The 21,046-nt window shown below is 37.1% G+C and overlaps 1 protein-coding gene across 1 annotated transcript in view; it reads right to left on the bottom strand.

The window, feature by feature from the left end:
* The window catches only part of PARD3 (par-3 family cell polarity regulator), a 659,823-nt gene that overhangs the window by 16,981 nt on the left and 621,796 nt on the right, over window positions 1-21,046 (bottom strand). The window contains exon 20 of the mRNA XM_027841563.1: window positions 5,855-5,975. Within this exon, the coding sequence (XP_027697364.1) occupies window positions 5,855-5,975 (121 nt within the window). The remainder of the gene's footprint in view (window positions 1-5,854; window positions 5,976-21,046) is intronic.

Raw genomic sequence — 21,046 nt, 5'->3', positions numbered from 1 at the left:
CTAATTGTAATAATCCTGTAAGGCCACCAAATATACACGGCAACAGATTTGTTTTAACAAAGAACTCTGGCCTTGTTTGTAAGGAGATATGTGACAAGCACTGACCTTTTAAATCAAAAAAGCAGCTGAAGTTGTGTTAACAAAGGAGGTTGTATGATGGAAATAAATATATGCTCATATATTACACAATACACTGCCTGGCCAGGTCATGACACTCGAATCTTTTCACTGTGTTTCTCAAGCCACATATGAAAACTATAGAGGGTTTTCAATTGAGATGCAAGGGAGTTGGATTTCTGTCTTCTTTTTAAAGATATATGAATTTAAATTTGGAAAGTGAGAGCTCCACACTTTTGGTATCAATTATTGGTGTCACATAAAATTTAAATGGCATCATATTGCATATAGTGTTTTGCTAAATAAATTCCTTAATTAAACATTTTTTTCAATTAAATGAAATCATTCTCATTTTACCAAAATAAATTAGCTTGCATTTTCCAGTCTGGATTTCAGATTTCACACAAAGGTTATAGCAAATGTGCAGTCAGTTAATAGACCAAAAGAACAAAAATAAACACAACGAGTACCAAGTTTCAGTACTAATTAGAACTAGGTAAGACTTTGTGACCTTTTCTGCTTTATATAAAAGTATGCTTGACATGTATGAGATGAAATTCATTACTGTATGTATCAGAAATTATAACCATATAAAATATGCAGTAGTCCCAAAATGTCCCTCTTACTCTCTGCCTTTACATTGCTATGGAAAAGAGAACATATAGCAATTTTCCTGTAAAAGGTAATTGTTGGTAGGCAACTCAAAATGCATGTGATGAAAAGCTCTGGTCTTTTTACATATTTCCCTCTGTGGAGGATGTGTAGTATGCTGAAAGTAAAGTACAAAAGAATTGTGCATTTCCAAGTAGATGAAAAGATATTATTGTTGTTATGATTGTTAATAGCAGCAGGACAACCACATGCCCTCTGAGGTTCTGAGAGCCTGTTTTAGCAACTCAGATGTCCTCTTCTATGATGCATACAAAGCTGCCATTAAATACTCAAAACATTTTACATTTTAAAGTCCACTTAATGATATTTACTCAATATTTGATAAATTAGAACAGTTTTAGATTTTAATCAAGACTGTGATAAAGTTCACTTTTTGGCACTCTATCCCCCTCTCCCCCACCCTCTCGGCAACTTATCAGACGCTAGAGAAAATATCGATTGAACTCTTGTGGGCCTCCAAGGTTGAAAAGCTTAATTGCTGCTAATGATGTTAGTAATGGTTGAAAAATCTGCAGAGCATACAAATAACCCTCATCAAATTTTTATAAAAGCCTGTTTTTGTCTCAAAACAGTATTTGTCATCATCTACTTTTCCTGACTAGCATTCACATTTAATGTTTTAACATTTCAAAACATGAGGCTCATCGAAAATGAATGTGAATGTTCTGCAAAATAACTAGGATAAACAGTGTATAGAAAAGTGCCTTCTCCCATGTCCTAATGTTGGGCAAGAACCCCACTATTTCTTATCTACTTCTGATATCTCCCTTCAATATCTATCCATCTCTGTTATCAGAGACCTGGTCGTAGCCGGTAAATACGTTCATCTATCTAAGGAGGAAGAAAGTCTACTTCCTAAAAGACTGGAGGAACCTACCAGTGAATTGTCTTTTTGTGGTCTGAGCTCTGGCACTTACTCTGTGTGACCTCGGGGCAAGACACTTACATTCTCTAAGCCTCTGTTTTCTCACCCATAAAATGGGGTTAATAATACTTATTCTGCCCTGTTGGCATCATTTTGAGAAAGTATTTTTTTTTTATTTCATAGGTAACTCCATATTCACTTTTTAAAAGAATGATCTTCATTTGTTGAACATTTGCTAACTTGTATCAAAGTACAAGTAGTACAGGTTAGTCCTTTACTATAGATGGGCATTCTACTTTATGTAGAAGAGGCATCACAAGAAGGAAGTGTCCAAAAAAAAAAAGAAGGAAGTCCAAGAAAGAAAAAAAAAAAGAGTAAAGGATAGAATGTATTATTGCAGCTGCTATCATCATCATCATCTCATCATCATCATCTGTAAAGACAGACAACTGGGTGGAAGGCTTGGCAGAAGACGACATTCTTGCTGCTGAGTATCAATTTTCTTTTTGAAGTACTGAACTACCTTTAGTCACAAGCAACCTGGAATTGAATGGATTTAGCCATCTAGCTATTAAACGCTCCATTATCCCATTTATCAATCCCCTCAGCCAGCAAGTCTCCTTGTGGGTACCACTCACGTATCTACAAAGTTTTAACAGCATACTGTACTTATGTTGGCAGCCTGCAATTTAATTCTTTTAAAAGCAATACAATGGCCCATCTGTAGAATTCTGGATGTTAACCCTACCCTCAGTTTTTGCATCTTAATCTTAAAGATTTATGCCACTGATCATTTTATTTATGCTGTGCCTGGCCAGGTAGGGCATGGGTGGGGAGTTAGAGGACATCTTAGCTTTCTTTACTAAAAGTCTAGGTTCATTTCAAATCATGGAGCTAAGGAAGTTTTCTGGGCCCTCTGTCTACCTGAGGACCTTATGTGCTACAAAACAATTCCCCCAGGATCCAAGTGAGATTTTAAACCAAAACCCAAAAACAGGTGACTCCTTACCCCTAGAGTTTACAGAGAACATTTGGAGATGAGGTGAATTGAAAAGGGCACTTTGATGAATTTTCTGCAGCATTCTCCTACTCGTGTAAAGTAATCAGCTTACATAATTTTTCAGGTTCATTTCTATGTGCTACATCTGGATGCATTTTGCATATGGGCACTTCTTATAGGCTCTACAATTCCAGGCTAATACGTTCTAAGTTGCACAGCACAGCTCAAAAAGAAGTTTACGGTTCCTTAACACTAAAATGATTATAAATCCTTCCAATGGGTGAGATCATGGCTTTATCCTTTCCAAGCACAGTGATCTTTCAAGGTCAGAATACATAAGGGAAACAATCATTCCAAGGTATTCAGGGCTCATTTTGTAAAGCAGATAGCCAACAAAAGCCACACACTGAGCTGCAGTTTGAACAACTGAGCAGCTCTTATTAAGGCACCCATGAGCATCAGAATTAAAATTAATACATTAAATGGAATTACAGTCACTTTGAACTCGTTTACATGCTCAGTAGAATGGCAAGTACTCAGCAAGATCTCAATTGTTTGAAAATGAAAAAGAAAAAAAAGAAAAGAAAAAAGAAAAGGTCATTGTTCTGACCCACAATTTAGGAAACTATTCCATTCCTAAGGTAATCAGCTTGTCATCCAAACAATTCCCTGGTCACTCATTACAGAAAATGATAATACAGGCCAAGTTGTCTGTCTAAAGTTGCTATGGCGTTTTGATATACAACAATTTGGCCCATGACCTTCAGTAGTTGAATTCCCAAGTCTACAAGAGTTCAAGATTTTCTCAAGCATTTTTCCCATCTCCCATATTTGGAGTAAGCATCAGATTATATAGAAATTATGCCAAACACCTCTACTCCATTAAAAAAATCTCATAAGAAAACCGAACTGAAGATTAAATTATGCATGGGCAATCAATCACTCCTTCAATCTCGAAGACTGCTCACACATCTTAGCCTTTTCAGGACTCTACTTCAACCTACATATTACAATGCATTATATCTTCACGGTGATTTTAAAGGAGCACTTACTATTGGTATAATGCTTTGGGAATATGAGGCATGACCTTCTACTTGAAGGATCAGAGAATCTTGGAGTTGGACTGGCCCTTTGAGGTCATTTGTCTTACACTTAAGCAAAACTCCTTCCTATCGCATTCCCAGCAAACACCCAATTGGTCTTTGCCTGATGATCTCCAAAGTGGGAGAAACTACAACCTTTACAGGAGACCTACTCGAGTTCTAATTGTTAGGAAGATTTTCCTTATCAAGCTTAAATTTACCTCTTTGCAAATTCCTCCATTTCTCCTAGTTTTGTGGCCATACAGTACAAGACTCATTCCCTTTTCTTCCTCATGGCAGTTCTTCAATTGCATGGAGACAGCTGTCCTTCTCCTACCGAACTAAATATTTTCTTCCTTTCTAAGATACAGCATGATCTTGGGGCCCTTTACTATCCTGGCTATCCTGCTCTGGAAGTACACTACCTTATCAGAATCCTAAGCAAGACGCTCAGGACTAAACAATTCTCTGAATTCCAGATGTGTTTCATGGGACTCTCATCTCTCTAGCCTTAGAGGCTATACTCTAGGCAAGCTATTTCACCTCCCTAGATCTATTTCCTCGTCTATAAACAGAAGGGCCGGAAAAAATCATCTCCAAGATCTTCTATGGCTCTAAATCTATGAGCTTGGGATGCTACTTGTCAAATTCATTTCTTCTGGGGTTCTGGGTCAAAGAAATAAAGGTCCAACAGTGGTAAAGCAATATTCACTTTCACAAGTAACCCTTTATGACTTCTCAAAATCAAGAAAACTGCTCCAGGCAGCAAACCCATTCATGCAGCTTCAAGTTGGACATACTGTTTCCCATTAACCACTTTCATGAAAAAGTGTTGCTCTCGTCTGTAGGTCCCCCATTTTGCTCATTGTTCCTTCCAGTCCCTTTGCTCAAAATTGAACTGGATGAAAATGTTTACCTAAAGAATCTATACTTAGGAAACACAGTAGGAATAGAACCTACATACTATTGCTAAGCTATTTTTCCAAAAGCTCAAGTCTGCTCATGTCATTCCCTTAGCCAAAAATTTTCAATGGTGCCCCGTTGTCTAGTGCATTAAGTTAAAATTTTTGCTGGTGTTCAAGGCTTTCCACGAACTAACTTTAAGTTACCTTTTCAGTTTTGTCTTGCATTACTCCTCAACATCAATTATCTGACTCAAGTCAAGAATGTCCCTTTAACTATCCCTGTAAAAGAGAATGCTCATTTCAGTCGCCAAGATTTTGCATAACTGCTCTCTCCTTCCTTTAACCTGCTCTGCCTTTTCTTTCCCACAAACAGCCCTCAACCCTTCTGCTACCCAAACCCCTAAGCATCCTTTAGGATGTTGCTGAAGTTCCAACTTCTGTAGGAGGCCTTCTCTGGCAAGTTCAGCACATAGCGATCTTTCCTTTGTTACTAAAGATTTACTGATTTGTACCACATGCCTTGAAGCTTAATTCTGTATTGCCTTATATTCACTCTTTAATGTAATTTCTTAAATCTTGATTATAAGCTCTTAGAGGGTAGGGAGTTGTAGCTTTACTTTTTTGTGTATATGTTTCCCTAATTCTTGCAAAAGGATTTGTGCAGAGTTTACTTACTCTGTGTGTGTGTGTGTGTGTGTGTGTGTGTGCGTGTGTGTGTGTATGCATATGGCTTTCCTTAATATGCATTCCTTGAGGGGAAGGGCTATTTCATTTTTGTCTTTGTATCTCTATTGCCCCACAACAGACCCTTCATGTGGGGCAATAGAGCTACAAAGACAAAATAAAGTGATTTGAAAAGTATTTTGTATCAGTTTACAAACTACTTTTCAAATCACTTTATTTTGGTTTCATGGTTTTGAGAAGCACATCCAATTCCTCTTCAGGCAACATAAACAATGTGTATTGGTCCACATGACTTTTGTTACGGCTTGTCACATAGCAGATGATACCTTTAAGTGATGGACAGATGGCTAAACAAGATATAAAATTAAATTAGCAAAGATGGTACACAGATGGAGATAGGAAGGTCAAGATGTTAAAGGTCAAAGGAAAGTGATTCCATGTTGCATGAGGAACTACAGTCATAGCTGTATGACCTTTAGTAGGGGAAGTAGTAAGGCTCTTCAATGAATGGAAAAAAGTACACACTCACCCAGGGTTGTTCAAAACTATAGGTACGTCTTCGATCTTCGACATCCTCATCTTGCTTTGCTTGCTGAAATTCTTGCCTCAGACGCTGTATCCGATCATGGTTGCTAGGAGTGGATCTGTTGCTAAAATAGAGAAAGGGGGGCAAAGAAGACACTTGAGAACTGTAATCTGTGAATTGCAGTTGCTAAGGGAAAATGGCAGCTTGCTGTGAAATGACACTACTTTAGAAGGAGTGAAAGAATTTTAAAACAATCTGTGAGCATTTAAAATATGTTTTTTGTTTTCTAATTATAATTAAAGCTTATTTAAATTATTTAAGACAAATACCCAGTGAAGTGAGAAGCATTTTAGCAGATTTAAAAAAATAATAATCGTTTAAAAGCCTAGCATTTTCCAAACCAATTGGCATCCTTGAGTAACCATTATCCAAGATGATGCTTTACACCAAAGGACATTTATACCAAAAACAATCAACATAACATGAATGCAAAAACCAAATGAATAGTCAGATCTGTTTCTTCACTAACATGCACATCTGTGCCCCCAAACCGCTGCTGGCATGTTTGTAAGCTTAAAAGTATAATATGCCCAAGGCAAATGAAGATCAGTCATAAGAATAAATCAAAGTCCCAGCCTAAAGCACTTATAGTCTATACCAGTCATTTTAGGACTTAATCAAATGTTTCTTTGTATTGTAACATAACTGAGATTAAGTTCATTTTCCTCCTCTATAAAAATAGGCATCCTATCTACCTCACAGGATCCAATGAGATAAACATAGGAAAATAATGAAAAAAATTTTGAAATATTTTTGAAAAAATCTATAGGAACATCCAGTTAGTCCTCCAGTGAAAGAAAAGGATAACCCATGGATGTCCTTTATCTTCCCCTGGTCTCTGCACACTGTCAAGACAACTAGAAGAAGGGCCTCAGCATATTAAGAGGATACTTATAGGAGAAGAGACAAGAGCAGTATAGGATGGGCAGACATACACAGTTTGCTATCTACAACGTTGAAAAAAATCACCTAACCACATCATACCTATCAGATTGGCCAACATGACAAAACAGGAAAATGATAAACGTTGGAGAAGATGTGGGAAAATTGGAACACTAATGCATTGTTGGTGGAGTTGTGAAATGATCCAACTATTTTGGAAAGCAATTTAGAACCATGCCCTAAGGGCTATAAAAATGTGCATGCCATTTGACCCAGTAATAGCACTTCTAGGGCTGTATCCCAAAGAGATTATACAAATGGGAAAAGGACCCACATGTACAAAAATATTTATAGCAGCTCTTTCTGTGGTGGCAAAGAACTGGAAATTGAGGGGATGCCCATCAACTGGGGAATGGCTGAACAAGTTGTGATATATGAATGTAATTGAATACTATTATGATAGAAGAAATGATGAGGGGTAGCTAGGTAGTGCAGTGGATAGAGCACCGGCCCTTATTATATGCTGAGTTCAAATCTGGCCTCAGACCAAACACTTGACACTTACTAGCTGTGTGACCCTGAGCAAGTTACTTAACCCCAATTGCCTAAAAAAAAAAAAGAAAAAAAAAGAAATGATGAGCAAGTGGACTTCAGAAAAACCTGGAAAGACTTGTATGGACCGATGTTGAGTGAAGTGAGCACAACCAGGACAACATTGTACACAGAAACAGCCATGTTGTATAGTGACTAACTTTGATAGACTTAGCCTTCTCAGCAATATAAGGATCTAAGACATCTCCAAAAGTCTCATGATGGAAAATGCTATCCACGTCCAAAGAAAGAACTATGGAGTTTGAATGCATATCGAAGCACACTATTTGCTCTTTTTTTTCCTTCTGTTTTGTTTTGTTTCCTCTTTTTTGTGTTTCTTCCTATTGCTTCTAATTCTGCCTTCCAACATAACTAATGTGAAAATATGTTTAATAGGAATGTACATGTAGAGCCCATATCAGATTGCCTGCCATCTTGGGGAGGGAGGTGGGGAGGGAGGGAGAGAAAAATTTAAAACTCAAAAGCTTATGGAAGTGGTTGTTGATAAATCAAAATAAATTAATAAAAAAAAGAAAGAAATCACCTACACCAATAAGATCAAAAATTCACCAACATATTGTTGTCTCCCTAGAGTCAAGAAGACTCATCTTCCAAAGTTCAAATCTGGCCTTAGACATTTACTAACTGTGTGACTCTGGGAAAGTCACTTAACCCTGTTTGCCTCAGTTCCCTCATTTGTAAAATGATATGGAGAAGGAAATCACTTCAGTATCCTTGCCAAGAAAACCCCCAAATGTGGTCACAAAGAGTCAGATATGACTGTAATGACTAAACACAAATCTCCCCAGTGAGGTGGGATGTACTTTGTGAACTGGAACCATACCTTAGAATTCTTATAGCACTGTCAAGTCAAGTCAGCAAGCATCTGTTAAGCACCTATTATGTGCTGGGTGGAGATGAGTTCAATTTCACTGAAAAAGGGTCCATTCCCTTGTTGTTCAAAGTTCTCCTCACATAGCAGGCAGACCTAAGATAATTTGATTGTCCGAAAGCAACACAGGATGAGAGGAAACCTTGCCATAGGCCAGGGTAGAACTTGCTGGCTTCAGCACAAACCTATACAGATGTGTACATTAATGGATCCTGGAGATACAAGAATTCAGATTGAAAAATGTTCATTTTTAGGGCACTATTCCCTGATGGACAGCAACATTAAAAATATGAACCCTATTCTTTCATTATTTAATCTACCAGGTCTCCTTCAGATCCTAATTTTAAACAATTTTATCAGGGGCTCTTGGATACTATATCAATATACTCAACTTTATTATTTTCCCAAGTCCATAAGAGCTTGTCATCCCTTTGTTCAGATTCTGACAAATCTTTTAAACTGATCAGCCCAAGAGCATTAACAGTTAATGGACCTGTAAAATGTTTTTTTGACAATAGAGCTTTGGAGCAAGATTTGGTTATGGCTTTACTACCAGACTAGCTTCCTTCTACTTTTCTGAAAGGCAGAATAATGCTATTTCCCTTTGTTATTTAAAATCATAGACAGCATCCTGAACTGTTCTTTCTAAAACATAAATTTGTTGTAATGGCTACCCCAGGTAACACCTAATCTACAGAACCCTTTGTCCCTTTTTATGGGAAACGGTAATGAAATATGCACAAGAATGGCTAATTTCCTAAAACAAAGAGATAGGAAAGTGAATGTTCATTAATCTCATTGCTGTCTTTCCAGCTGTGCCTTTTTTTTGTTTCTGGCATACTTCATAGATTTTAATGTGAGCATTGTAGGAAGCCTGACAAACAAATATTTTACATCAAGTCTAACCAGAAGCATTTTTTTCCTTCATTTTTAGCACATTATTGTAGGTTTCTTTAACCCTATGATTCTTGTCTTTTCAAAGCCCAAATCACTTATAAAAAGTCATAACATATTAGAGAAATCCAGGCTCACAAAGAGATGAACCAAATGCTCCTAATTTAGGTACTAAATGAAATTCCTTCCCTGAAAATCTTCACATGACCCCAAGGGTAGGATGAACCCTAGAACTTACTCCTTTCTTAGTTATCAAATCATTGCTATACCTCTTTCTTCCCCAATGCACAGAAAGCCTTGCTATTTAACAAGCAGGAAGACTAACTTTCTTTCAATTGCCCATCAAACTCCATTGACTTTCCTGAGGCTAATGATGCCATTTTCAAGCCAGAATTGGAAACAGAAGCTGATGGGGTTTTGGAGATTAAAGAAGACTCCCAAGGCCTGGATGCTTGCAGGCAGCTCAGCTCCTTGTCGGTGAAATTAATAGCTAGCATTTATGAAGCACTTCTAGGTTTGTAATGTACTTTATAAATATATTTCATTTTATCCTCATGATATCACTGATAGGTAGGTGCTAATATCATTCCCATTTTACAGGTGAGGCAATTGAGGCAGACAGAGGTTAAGTGACTTGCTCAGGGGCACATAGCTATGAAGTGTCTGAGTGAAAATTTGAACTCAGATCTTCTGACTCCAGCTCCAGCACTCTCTCTCTGGCTAGAAGGGATGTAAATGTTACAAAAGTTTCATTCTCTCTCATTTTGCTGGTCCACTTTTAGCCCTCTGAAGTCATTCAGTTGGCTCCACGGTTAAGAAAGCCAAAAGGATTATTGTTATTATTTGTTAGCAAATGTGAGTACTGTTTGCCTGACTCAACTGGAGTCCCACATGGAAGGTGGAAATAGAATATGCTATTCAAAAGAGGAAACAGGCCTTTCAAAATTCCCATTATTCTAAGAAATAGGCACCTTCTAAACAGGGAAAGAGAGGGAGAGCTGAGATGTTATAGCAACTGGAAGTCTTGGGTCACAAAGACCAGAGATTTAAATTTTGAGAAATTAGATATACAATTAAGCAGAACATTCTATGGGAAGTTGGAACAGATTTCTGCATTCCTGTTGAAGAGTAAGGAAAGTACAGGCTGCCTAAGGAGGAAGCCCCTGGTCTAATAGACTTTTGCAATGAGGACCCTTCACCCAGGTCCCTGTAACATCCTGGGGGTAGGAGACAGATCCACATTTATGTGGATTGCTAAAGTCAGGCTGCTCATTAGTATTTGTGAAAAAGAGCCTAATGATACTACCTAAGGCATTAGACCAATAAGACTGGAGGGAATCAATGTGCTTTTCCACCACAGAAAAAGTTCTCTATTGGGTAAAACCATGGAGAAAGTAACAGAGGACTCCTGTGCAGGGTCTTACAGGAGAAATGAGAACCAGGTACCCTGAAGTTAGTTCTTAATCTCATTAGCCCCAGTGCATTAGAATACCTGGGTTCTAGCCCAGCTATTCATCAACTAGCTCCATGATGCTGGGAATGATAGAGTGGAGAGAACCCTGTTTTAGAGGACCAGTATTCAAATCCTAGCTTTGCCATTTAACCCAAGTCTCCTTATACACAAAAAAAGATGACTGGAGGACCTATGGGTTCTCTTATAGAGATACAAGAGGCAGCTGGTAGTGTAGTAGATAACATTGGGTCAGGAGACAGGAAGACCTGAGTTCAAATCCAGTCTCAGGTTCTTACTAGCTCTTAACCTCTATTTATTTCAGTTTCCTCAACTGCAAAATGGGGATAATAATACTTTACTCTCATGGTTGTTGCAAGGATCAAATGAGATAATATTTATAAAAGGTAGTTAATTCCTGGCACACAGTAGGCATTATATAAATGCTTAATCCCTTATTCCTCTTCCAGCTATAAGTCTATGAGCCACATAAATGTCTCTGGGCCATAGTTCCCATCTATGTGAAATAAAGGGGTTGGATTAAAAAATCTTTAAGGTCCTTTCTGCCCCAGATTTCACCTCATATGAATCAATGTAAATCAGAATGCTAAGATTCAGTACAATTTAGGGTTTGGGTTTATATTGATGCTGGTGATAAAGGATGCCATGGACTTGTGCTATGGAAATTGTGAGCAGATAATGAATCAGAACAGTTGCAAGTAACTGTGGCTAGAAATCACCCTTTCCACCTGTAATTAACATGGAGATTACAACCTCTCCTTTCAGATCCAGAATGCAACACAGACCTCATGCCTTGGTCGCTTTCAGGCTGAATTGTTGGAAAGTGCTTTACAGAAAGTTCCCCTTTAAGACCAGCTGGAAACCTCAAATCATGCAGAACGCAGCCACCAGCCTATTTACAGGTGTGAGCCTCAGGGAGCTTTCTGCACCTGCGGTAGATGTATGCACTAATCTGACCATTTCCTTCTCGAGTGCAATGTAATGTGTTGACTTTAAACCTTAAAGGCTGTGCTGCTCAGGGACTTTGGCTACTCCACATATTGCTTCTCCCTGTAATGAAACTGGCCCGGTGCTTTCCTACAACGAATCCTAAGGATTACATTTCTGGGAACCATAAAGAGGATATTTTCTATATAAGCTAGCATCTTTGAAAGCACCTGTTTATCCTGATGAGCCAAGTACAGTGGCCTGCAGGGCCCATGTCTGACCTTGCTTTTGAGCCTTGCCATGCCCTGACAGCAAAAAGTTATGATGTTACTAATGAATTTTTTATGGATTTAAAAATATTTTAAAATTTGCATTTTTAATTATATAAATGGAATCTTGAGGCCCCAAAGCATGGGACATAGCTTTAAGATTCAAAAATCAATCAGGGAAAACAGTCATACGTATTTCAATAAGAAGGTCTAATTCTGGGAGACAGTATATTAGTTAGTCTAAAACTTTGCCATCCTATCTTCCTATCATCCTATCTTCCCCTGTCTTCAATTAAACAAACAAACAAAGACTGACTGTATTATTAAGGAGAGAACAGAACAAGGCATTGGTTGAAGGGAGGAGTATCTAACAGAGAAGGGTAGAAGAAAAGTTTATTCTGCTACTCTTACCTAGAATGCTTTCCCTTTCCTCTTCATTACTATCTAAATTCCCCCCAAGTCAGGGCTTAATTTAGTTCTCACCTCTGTCATGTTTTCCCCAATTACTACAGCCCATTTTGATCTCCCCATTCTGTAAACTTGAAGAATATTGATAGTCTGAACCACACAATATAACATTTAATTATTCTTTCTTTATTCTTTCTTTGATTATTCTGATTCTTTAGTTATTACATAGTCTCTCTCTCTCTGCTTCTTGAAGGCAAGGATTATATCATTTTGAAAATGTCCCTTGGCAGCATCTAACACAGTGCTAGACAGAAATGTGTAATAAAAACTTCAATAATCTAATTCAACACATATTTGTCAAGTACCTTCGATGGACAATCCACTCTTCTAGGCACTGTACAGACCATGAGGGAAAAACAGATAGAAGTACATTTGTAAAATGAAGAAGATGGAGCAGGAAGTCTTGAAGTTTTCTTCCAGGTTCATATCCTATGACCATGTTCTCAAGGAGCTTACATCCTAATATAAGGAAATAACTCTACACAAATAACCATGCTAGAAGGGAAAGTGTGATAAGCACAAGGGAAAGCCCATGGCAGATTATTATGGGAAATTTGAGGAGGGAGAGCTCATACACAGCTAGGTGAGAGAGGAGGACTTAGGTACTTAGGAAGGACGGCACTTCAATAGAAAGCAATGAAGTAAAAGCCTACAGAGCAAATTCCATAAAGAGTGGAAGTTATAAGCAAAAACATGGAGAGAGGATGGGGTCAGCAGACATAACAGGGATAGAGTAGTACAGATGGGCTGGAATAAACCTTATATGAAGGAGAGAAGAAGATGATAAAGCTGAAGAAAGGTTTATTTGTAGGATGATGAGACTGTAGCTTCTTTATCAGGTGAAGAAAAGGAGTCGTTATAGAGGGAGAGATTGAAGGAACATGTAGAATGATTAACCCAGGTGGGGATTAGGGCTCTTATCTTCTGGATCTGGAGGAATGGTGGAAAGGCTAGGTGAGGACATTTAGAGCAGCAGAGGAGAGTTGAATGAGATCATGTGGAATGGCCTCAATTTTCTCCATAAGGAAGAAACCTGAGGTCACCACAGAGAATGAAGGGAGAGAAGATGGATATGAGGTGTTGCAGAATTAAGAGAAGATTTGAAACTGACATTGTTAAGAATAGGATAAGGTAAAAAAAAATGAGATGAATAAAAAACTTGTCATACATTTGATCCATTTAGCATCAAATCATAAATTCTTTATGGAAGTTTTCATCTGTTCAAGATTAGGAGCAGAGGACAAATGAGAAGAGTTGCCATGAGTGAATGTTCAAGGAATGGCCCAAGGTCAGTAAGGGATTCAAGGGTGGAGAATAGCATATGACCAAAAGAATTGATAGACTAGAAGAATAGAGAAAAATCAAAGAACCCAGAGTCACAGTGAAAGCAAAAAAAAAAAAAAAAGGATGAAAAAAAGGATAAAGAAGTAAGTGAATTTGAAGGACAAGAAATTTGCGATTAGAACTTGAGTTTGGGATCTTAGATATAGAACAAATTCAAGTGATGGTGAACCCTAGGTTATCCCCACCAATAATAATAATAATAATAATAACTCACATTAATGTAGAACTTAGAGGATTACAAAGTATTTTCCTCACATAAACTTTGAAAGGTAGAGGGGTTGGCTTTTTCTTTTCATTTTTTGAAAACATCTGTGATTTAATATGTATTGAGAGCTGCTGGTGAGGAATTTTCCATATCAATGCAAGGCAGGACCTTTTCGGTAACATGGAATCTTAGAGAGTTACCTGGGGGCACAGAGAAGTTGTGATTTGCCTAGCATCTCATAGTTAGTATGTGTAGGAAATTGGACTTGAATTGAGGTCTTCTGGGTTTTGAGGCCACTCCTCTATTCATTATGGCATACTATCTCTCAAGATAGGTAGTACAAATATTATTTTTCCATTTTATAGAGGAAGCAATTGAACTGAGGTTCAAGGGACTTAGCAATGATCAATCAACCTTGATGTTGGAGCTATCATAAATGATGGATCTAGAACACAAACTTGAGTGTCTTCAAGTCCAGTGCTCTTCTCCTCCTTTCAACCTTAGTGCCTCCCATGAAGGGTGGCTGAATTGGAACATAAATCAAGGAGTAAGTGCTTTGAAAACTATAAAATACTATATGGAGTGTAAGGTGTCATTCTTATCCTTGGACATCTGCCTGCATGAGAAAATAATATTGAAACTTGGACCATTCCCTGGAAAATTGCTAATGAGACCCTTATCCATGGGGGGGAGGGGGAGGAGGCGGGACACACCTAGAATTTCAATTCCAAGACAGGCTATCCAATAGTACTCAACTCTGATGATGACCCATGCCTACATTGTCTTTCAGGCTGGGAATCCTGGGGTTCGGGTAAAAGTGTCACATCTCACTTCTGATTTAAATTTGACTTACTTTTCCTAAAGTCTAGACTTATATCCCTCAAGTTATATGAATGTGAATTTTTTAATTTTTATTTTTTTTATGTGAATTTACAAAAGCATAGGTACCTGTTAAAAATTTGGTCTCAATCACCAAAAATTCTACTTCCAGACACTTTCACTTTCCCTGGGTATTGCTCAGTTCTGTGCAATTTACTTTTTAGGAGGGCAAACATTACAATTCAAATGTTGGTGGATTTAACATGCACATTTGGCATCACATTTTTGTGGGTGCAAAAGGGTTAATAAAACATCATTCTTTTCTTATCCAGCACCCAAAAACTCTATTTCCAAAGCAATTTGTGGATCTTGAAAATAATGAGATTCCCCCTCTCTGGCGAATTTTGCTGTTAATGCATCTCTAGCTCTCCTAGGTATCTCTGGCACACACACCCAGGGGACAAAGCACTCCAATCCGGCTCACTGGAAAATCCTTCAGGTGGACGGAACTTTTTTTCTGTCTACCTGCCAGTACTTCAAAGGCCTTGCCAACTTGAGCTTTTTACATTCAACACTTCTGGTTGAATTCTTCCTGTTGAAGCTTCGTCTGGCAGCTTTCACAGTGCACCTTTTAAGGAGCTGGTGCTCTTCTCGCCCTCTGCACTCAGAAATCTTGGTTTCCTGGACTCTCAATTTTTTCAAGGCCTGTTTAAATTCTTTGGGAAACAGATGCAATCTACACAGTAGGATGCTAGTATTTTAGTTCAGCCATTACAGGGAAATGTATTTCTTTATTGACTTCCAAGGGAGTTATGCAGACAGAAGGGCTAAGGACTCCTGTCTATTATGTAAAACACCCACCCTCCAGTATTAGTGCTTTTTCTTTTTAAAGCTTTCCAGTAGAAGCAAATTAGAGCACTTTCCCCTTTCCTCCCCCAATTACTAATTGTTCTTGGATAAACATCAAAGGAAAGGCTTTTAGTCCCTTTCTTTTGTGTAAATAGTAAATCTGAAAATCAGCTACTCCATGAATGTCACTTAAAACAGACACCAGGATCAGCATGGGCTAGAAATGCCCCTGAAAGCGAGGCACATATAGGGCAGACCTGTCACGTAACGTTAGTAACAAGCAGCCAGCAATGACCATCAGCATCTCAGATCATTAAGGAATGTCTCACTGTGATGTCATGCACTGATGTTCAGAGCTGCCATCCTTTCAAAATAGACAGATTGTCAGTGTGATAGAGTAGCTACAAACAAGCTCTTGAACAGGGATGACTGAAGGGATGGAGGGGAAAAAAATGTCATTAGCCTGGAGAGGAATGAGTAGGGACCCTAATAATAATGACAGGAAACAACAGACACCTTTCTTTCCAACTGGACAGCAATTTCATCAAATATTCCTGATTTCGGGATCGCTAAACAGTTCTAACCTACAGATGTCAAAACAGAGTTCTTAATTGCTGTAAATTAGTGAGCAAACACAGACTCCTCATTAAACTCATTAAATCCCTTATAGTGGAAGGTACTTCAAATCAGGAGTATTCTTCTGAAATTCGTGGGTACAGGGAGGTATACTAGCGAGCACCTAACTCTTGAAGACATGTTCATTCTGACTAGATATGTTTTAAGCAGCCAAGTATCTTTCTGGCCAAGTTTGCAGCTATACTTTCCTTAGAAGGCACAAAAAATCCACATCTGCTCTAAGGCACTGAAAGCAATTTCTTCCACAGTGCTCGCTCCAAGCAGATGAGCTTGACTACTATCATTTGGACAGGTGAAGAAACATAAATTGCCAAGTTCAAAAGAAAAAGGAGAGAATAGCAGAAAACACTGTAGAAAAGTGAATTCCAAACCATGAAATGAGGCAAAAGTATTAGCCCGAGTAGGCTCAGAAGGATGGATCTTTCTCATTCTTTTGTTGCTCTTTTCCTCAAGTTGCAAAATTTATGAGGAATGAGTGGGGAAGAGGTGGGAGGGTTAAACCAAGAAATGTATCAATTACTAAACTACAAATAAAAATAACTTCTTTGCCCAAGCTTCATTAAGTTTTATCAGCCAATATCTTAGGGTTTTACACTCAAACCACAGGTCATAAATTCACAGTAAATCCCCCATATGTTCACCAAACACCTGAATTCAATTTCTCTTCTTGTTGTGAAGCTGGAATGTGCTGCTCAAATTAATTATGCATGCAAAGTTAGTCCCTAACAAGGGCAGCTTCTTCTTTACTGAAGGGTAGATACAGCATTTGAAATTCTTGCCACAGATCTTTTTCAATCTTAGTCTACTTCTGTGGACGTAAAAATATAAAACCTCTCACCAATTTGTCCATTTAAAAATTGAAGATATAAAATATCTTCCTTTAATTCCTTTACCACCATTCCCCACCCAATTAAATGCAAAGATCAACAGTCTGACAAATAACTTTCAATATGGGGGAGAAGGGAGCCCTCAGAAAAAGCTGTTGTTAAATATGATATTGGGATAAATGCTCACATTTGGCTTGTATTCTTTAAAGAAAAAACTTAAGCAAGGAGTTGTGCCTATGTATATGTGTGAAATTAGTTATTTAGCAAATTTTATGTCATTTCCAGTTTATTTTCACAGTTTCCCTCATCATCTGTAACATGAAAAGAATTATGAGAAACTTATGCAAATCCCAAAGGCGCTCACTTTCTCCAGCTGATAAAATTCATTTCCAGATTCTGACACCCATGATTTGTTGTCCATTTCACACCAATTTCAGTGCAATAAATCATAACAAATTAAAAACATACAGCTATATTCTCTGGGTTAAAAAGGTGGTTACTGAAGCTGTTAATACAAGTGCCTGCCTTGAGTGTGATCACCCTAGTGCTCCAAAGGCTTTGGAAGACGGGGAGGTCATTTCATGACATTAGATACCTCAAACTCTTAAGACCAGATTTCACTCTCAGTCCCTCTGTGGTCATTCTGTAACAGGGCCATCATTTTATAACCAGCAAACTTTCCGGAATGCACCCCAGACCCTTTTATTGCTGCCATCACTCTTCCTTATTAGCCTGTCACTGATCTCATGCAAGAGCAAGAGACATTAAGCTTTACTTTTCAGGGGAATTCCTCCAGCTACAAAGGAAAAACAAATATTTTAGGGCCCAGCAATAAACATGTGAAAACAGACAGTCTGCGGCTGGTGTTGAAGGAAGCTCTTCCTGGGCTGTTGTTAGAATCCACAAAAATAATATCAGCTAGTTTCTAACTAAATGTGATGGCTATGTCTACAACAAATACATTCTCAATGATTTAGTCTGTTTTAAACTCAATACAAAAGTAAACATTATCTGGTATAGGTGGGGGGGTGCAAAATTTTGTAATTTTTTTTTGAAATATAGTGTTAAGACTATTTAAAACAACAAAATCTTTAAGTTGCATATATGTGTGTGTGTGTGATTATGTGTGCATGAAAGCATAGCATGAGTATATTTAAAAATTATTAAATCCTGTAGTTTGGGAAACAAGACAGTTTGGGGAACAGTTACTTTTGCTCCTGTAACAACATAGAAAACATGACCTAAGAAGTGGTGTCATGCAAGCAAATCTTCCAGGCCACTAAATAGGCAATGTTGCTGATCCAAGCGTCTAAAAATAGAAGATATTTGTAAGGGAAAAAAATGAGGTCTAATTGTACATTTAATGTACAATTCAAATGACTACCTTCAAATGGCTACCTTTAGTTTTCAAGATGGGATTTTACTGCTTTCAAGCAAGACACCCTCTGTGGCATTTTTCTTTGCAAATTGTTCACTGAGGGGATGGTTTTGGGATTTGTGCCAAAAGTACATTTGCTTTTCACAGGTAACATGAGTTTCTGAATGTGTCTAATAAATGGTGAGAAAAAATAAGGCATTCAAGAGGGTTACGGAGTTGAAGTAAGTTTTTATGGTTAATATTATTCATTCCCTAAAAACCAGTGGGGACCTAAAGGGTAAGCAGTTATGGTGCACAGCTAAAAAAAAAATCCATGCTTTAAACTAAAATATATATTTATGTGGCTGGGTAGAAAGTAAATGAAATTCAATAGCAGAGAAAATTTCAAAGAAATGAAACATGCAGAAGGGAGCAAATCACCACCAAAGTATGGAAACATTGAAATAAAAAAGCAATGGAGATGAAATTGTAAGACCTAATGGGTTTAAAGAGTTGATGCCAAAATAAAAAAGAATTAACATGTTCTTTTTCATATTAGGGAGGTTTTTTTTTATCACCCTAGAACAGAAAGTAATTATGGCACAATTATTTTAATTCTTTAATCATGGGACTATTACACAGATTTCAAGGCTAAAAATTTTCTTTGTTTTTGCATTCTTTCTGTCTTTAATGACAGCTTAATTGCAAAATACTATATGAAAACTCAACCATGTGAGAGTTTTTTTCAAAAAAATGAAATACTCTCATGCAATGCTATGTGCAGTGATCATGTCTTTCTATCACCACTATTAAAATTTTCATTACCTACTTGATTCACCTCAAAATAGGAATTAATGCAATTGGGAAAATATGTTGTCTGCCTCTTTCATGAATGCCTTCTTTTGGGTCCAATTCTGAAAATATATTTTTATACTAGAATATTATCATTAAAAATTAATTCACTATTTCACTAATTAGTTTTTTCTCAAAAGTGAAAAACAGAGATGTAGCCACATAAAGCAATTACTTGTGTCAGTGTTTCCTAATTTTTTTTAACATCACAATTGATTATTGGAATCCTTATCTTTCTCTTGCTCACAATTTGGCCATGTCCCCACTTTTATCGAGATAGAAAGGTAAAAATAAAGTGAGATAGAAATGAGATTGGTTGATATCAATGTTGTTAGCAGTTCCTGGCTGCTGGTTTAGAATTGCTGTAGATTTCCATTCTCTGTATTATTCCTGTCCCATCTTCCACCTTTACCTCCATTGCTCAGGTTCCTTATCAGCAAAATGGGGTGGGAGGGAATTATTTAACTTCAAGGTCCATTTAGCTCTGAATCCATGATCTTAGGAAAATAAATCAATATTTATTCAAGTAAAGTTAAAATGTTAATTTTTTTAATGAAAATTTACTTTATACTTTCCAAAACTTCCAACCTGAATAAGCCTCATAACATAATTTCAGTCAATGGAGTCTTTTTTTGGAATTGACCCCAAACACGGGTCTTTTTCTTTGTCATGTGTCTAAATTAACCTATCCTTTTCTGATTTTCATTACACAGTTCCATTTATTCTCTAATGGTAAGGTAGGATCATTGGTGCTGGTTGGATTTCACTCTACCAATTATAGTATTGTCAAAACTTTTTTTTTTTCTGCCAAATAGTTAATATGTCCCGTTGCTGTTTCAAGCTTATCGCATCAGTCCTTTCTTCCTACATCACATTTCTCTAGTCCTAAGTTTTACCACAAGAGTTTCTTTGAGACAAGCTGTTCTACATTATTACTGTGTTGTTGTTGCTGTTGTTATTATTATGCAAGCTGATGTCATACAGTAGCTCTATGTAACACGCAGGCGCATATATTAGTGAAACTACATGTATTACCAGATACAATTAGAAGTAAAAGGAAATGCAGTACAGTAAACCTCTAATTAATCAGGATATTTGGCAAATAGGTTATGGATAGAATGCACGCTCCTTGAAAGCAGAGATTATTTCATGTTTTTTTCTTTGTAGTCCTGGTGCCTTGTGCATCATAGATGTTAATAAATTCTTATTGATGAATTGGTTGACTAGATTGAAATATTTAATTTATATATCTTTTTCTTTCAAATCTGAGAGTTAAACTTTTTTTCCTAAAGTAAATAGTCTACTTCCAGGCCTTAATAGAGTATACTTAATACCCTTTAAGCTTTCTTCAATGATTTAAAGTCTTAAAGTATAAATCTTATGATTTTACTTTGAACACTAGTTATCATTATAGAATATTATTGAGAGTGTTCCAAAAATCCTTGCATAGTTTAAGCTTTAATATATCTTGTTTATTCTGACAGTGTAATAGATTAATCTTAATCAGAAGTAATTTTAGGATATCCCCTAGAACTTGCTTTTTAAAAAATTCTTTTCTCTTATTTTTTATGTCATTTGTGATTATTTCTTTAAAGTATAGTGAGGAAGCGAATACATAAATAAATCTGGTTAATTAATCATGGGCTCTGTTTGGCTGTTTCCTAGTTAAAGTATTATTGTATTGTTTTTTTGGCAAACATGTTTTTAAAATTATGTTGTAGCAAACAAAACTAAAATGGAAATAGTTAAATAGGAAAAACAATCACTGCAGAAAATTTCTCTGATAAAGATTTCATTTCCAAGCTGTATGAGGAATTGATTCAAATTTGTAAGAATAAAAGTCATTCACTAA

Source organism: Vombatus ursinus, unplaced genomic scaffold, assembly GCF_900497805.2.
Source record: "Vombatus ursinus unplaced genomic scaffold, bare-nosed wombat genome assembly UNPS02014861.1, whole genome shotgun sequence".
Classification (NCBI taxonomy): Eukaryota; Metazoa; Chordata; class Mammalia; order Diprotodontia; family Vombatidae; genus Vombatus; species Vombatus ursinus.
This window is presented reverse-complemented; position numbering and strand designations above follow the sequence as displayed.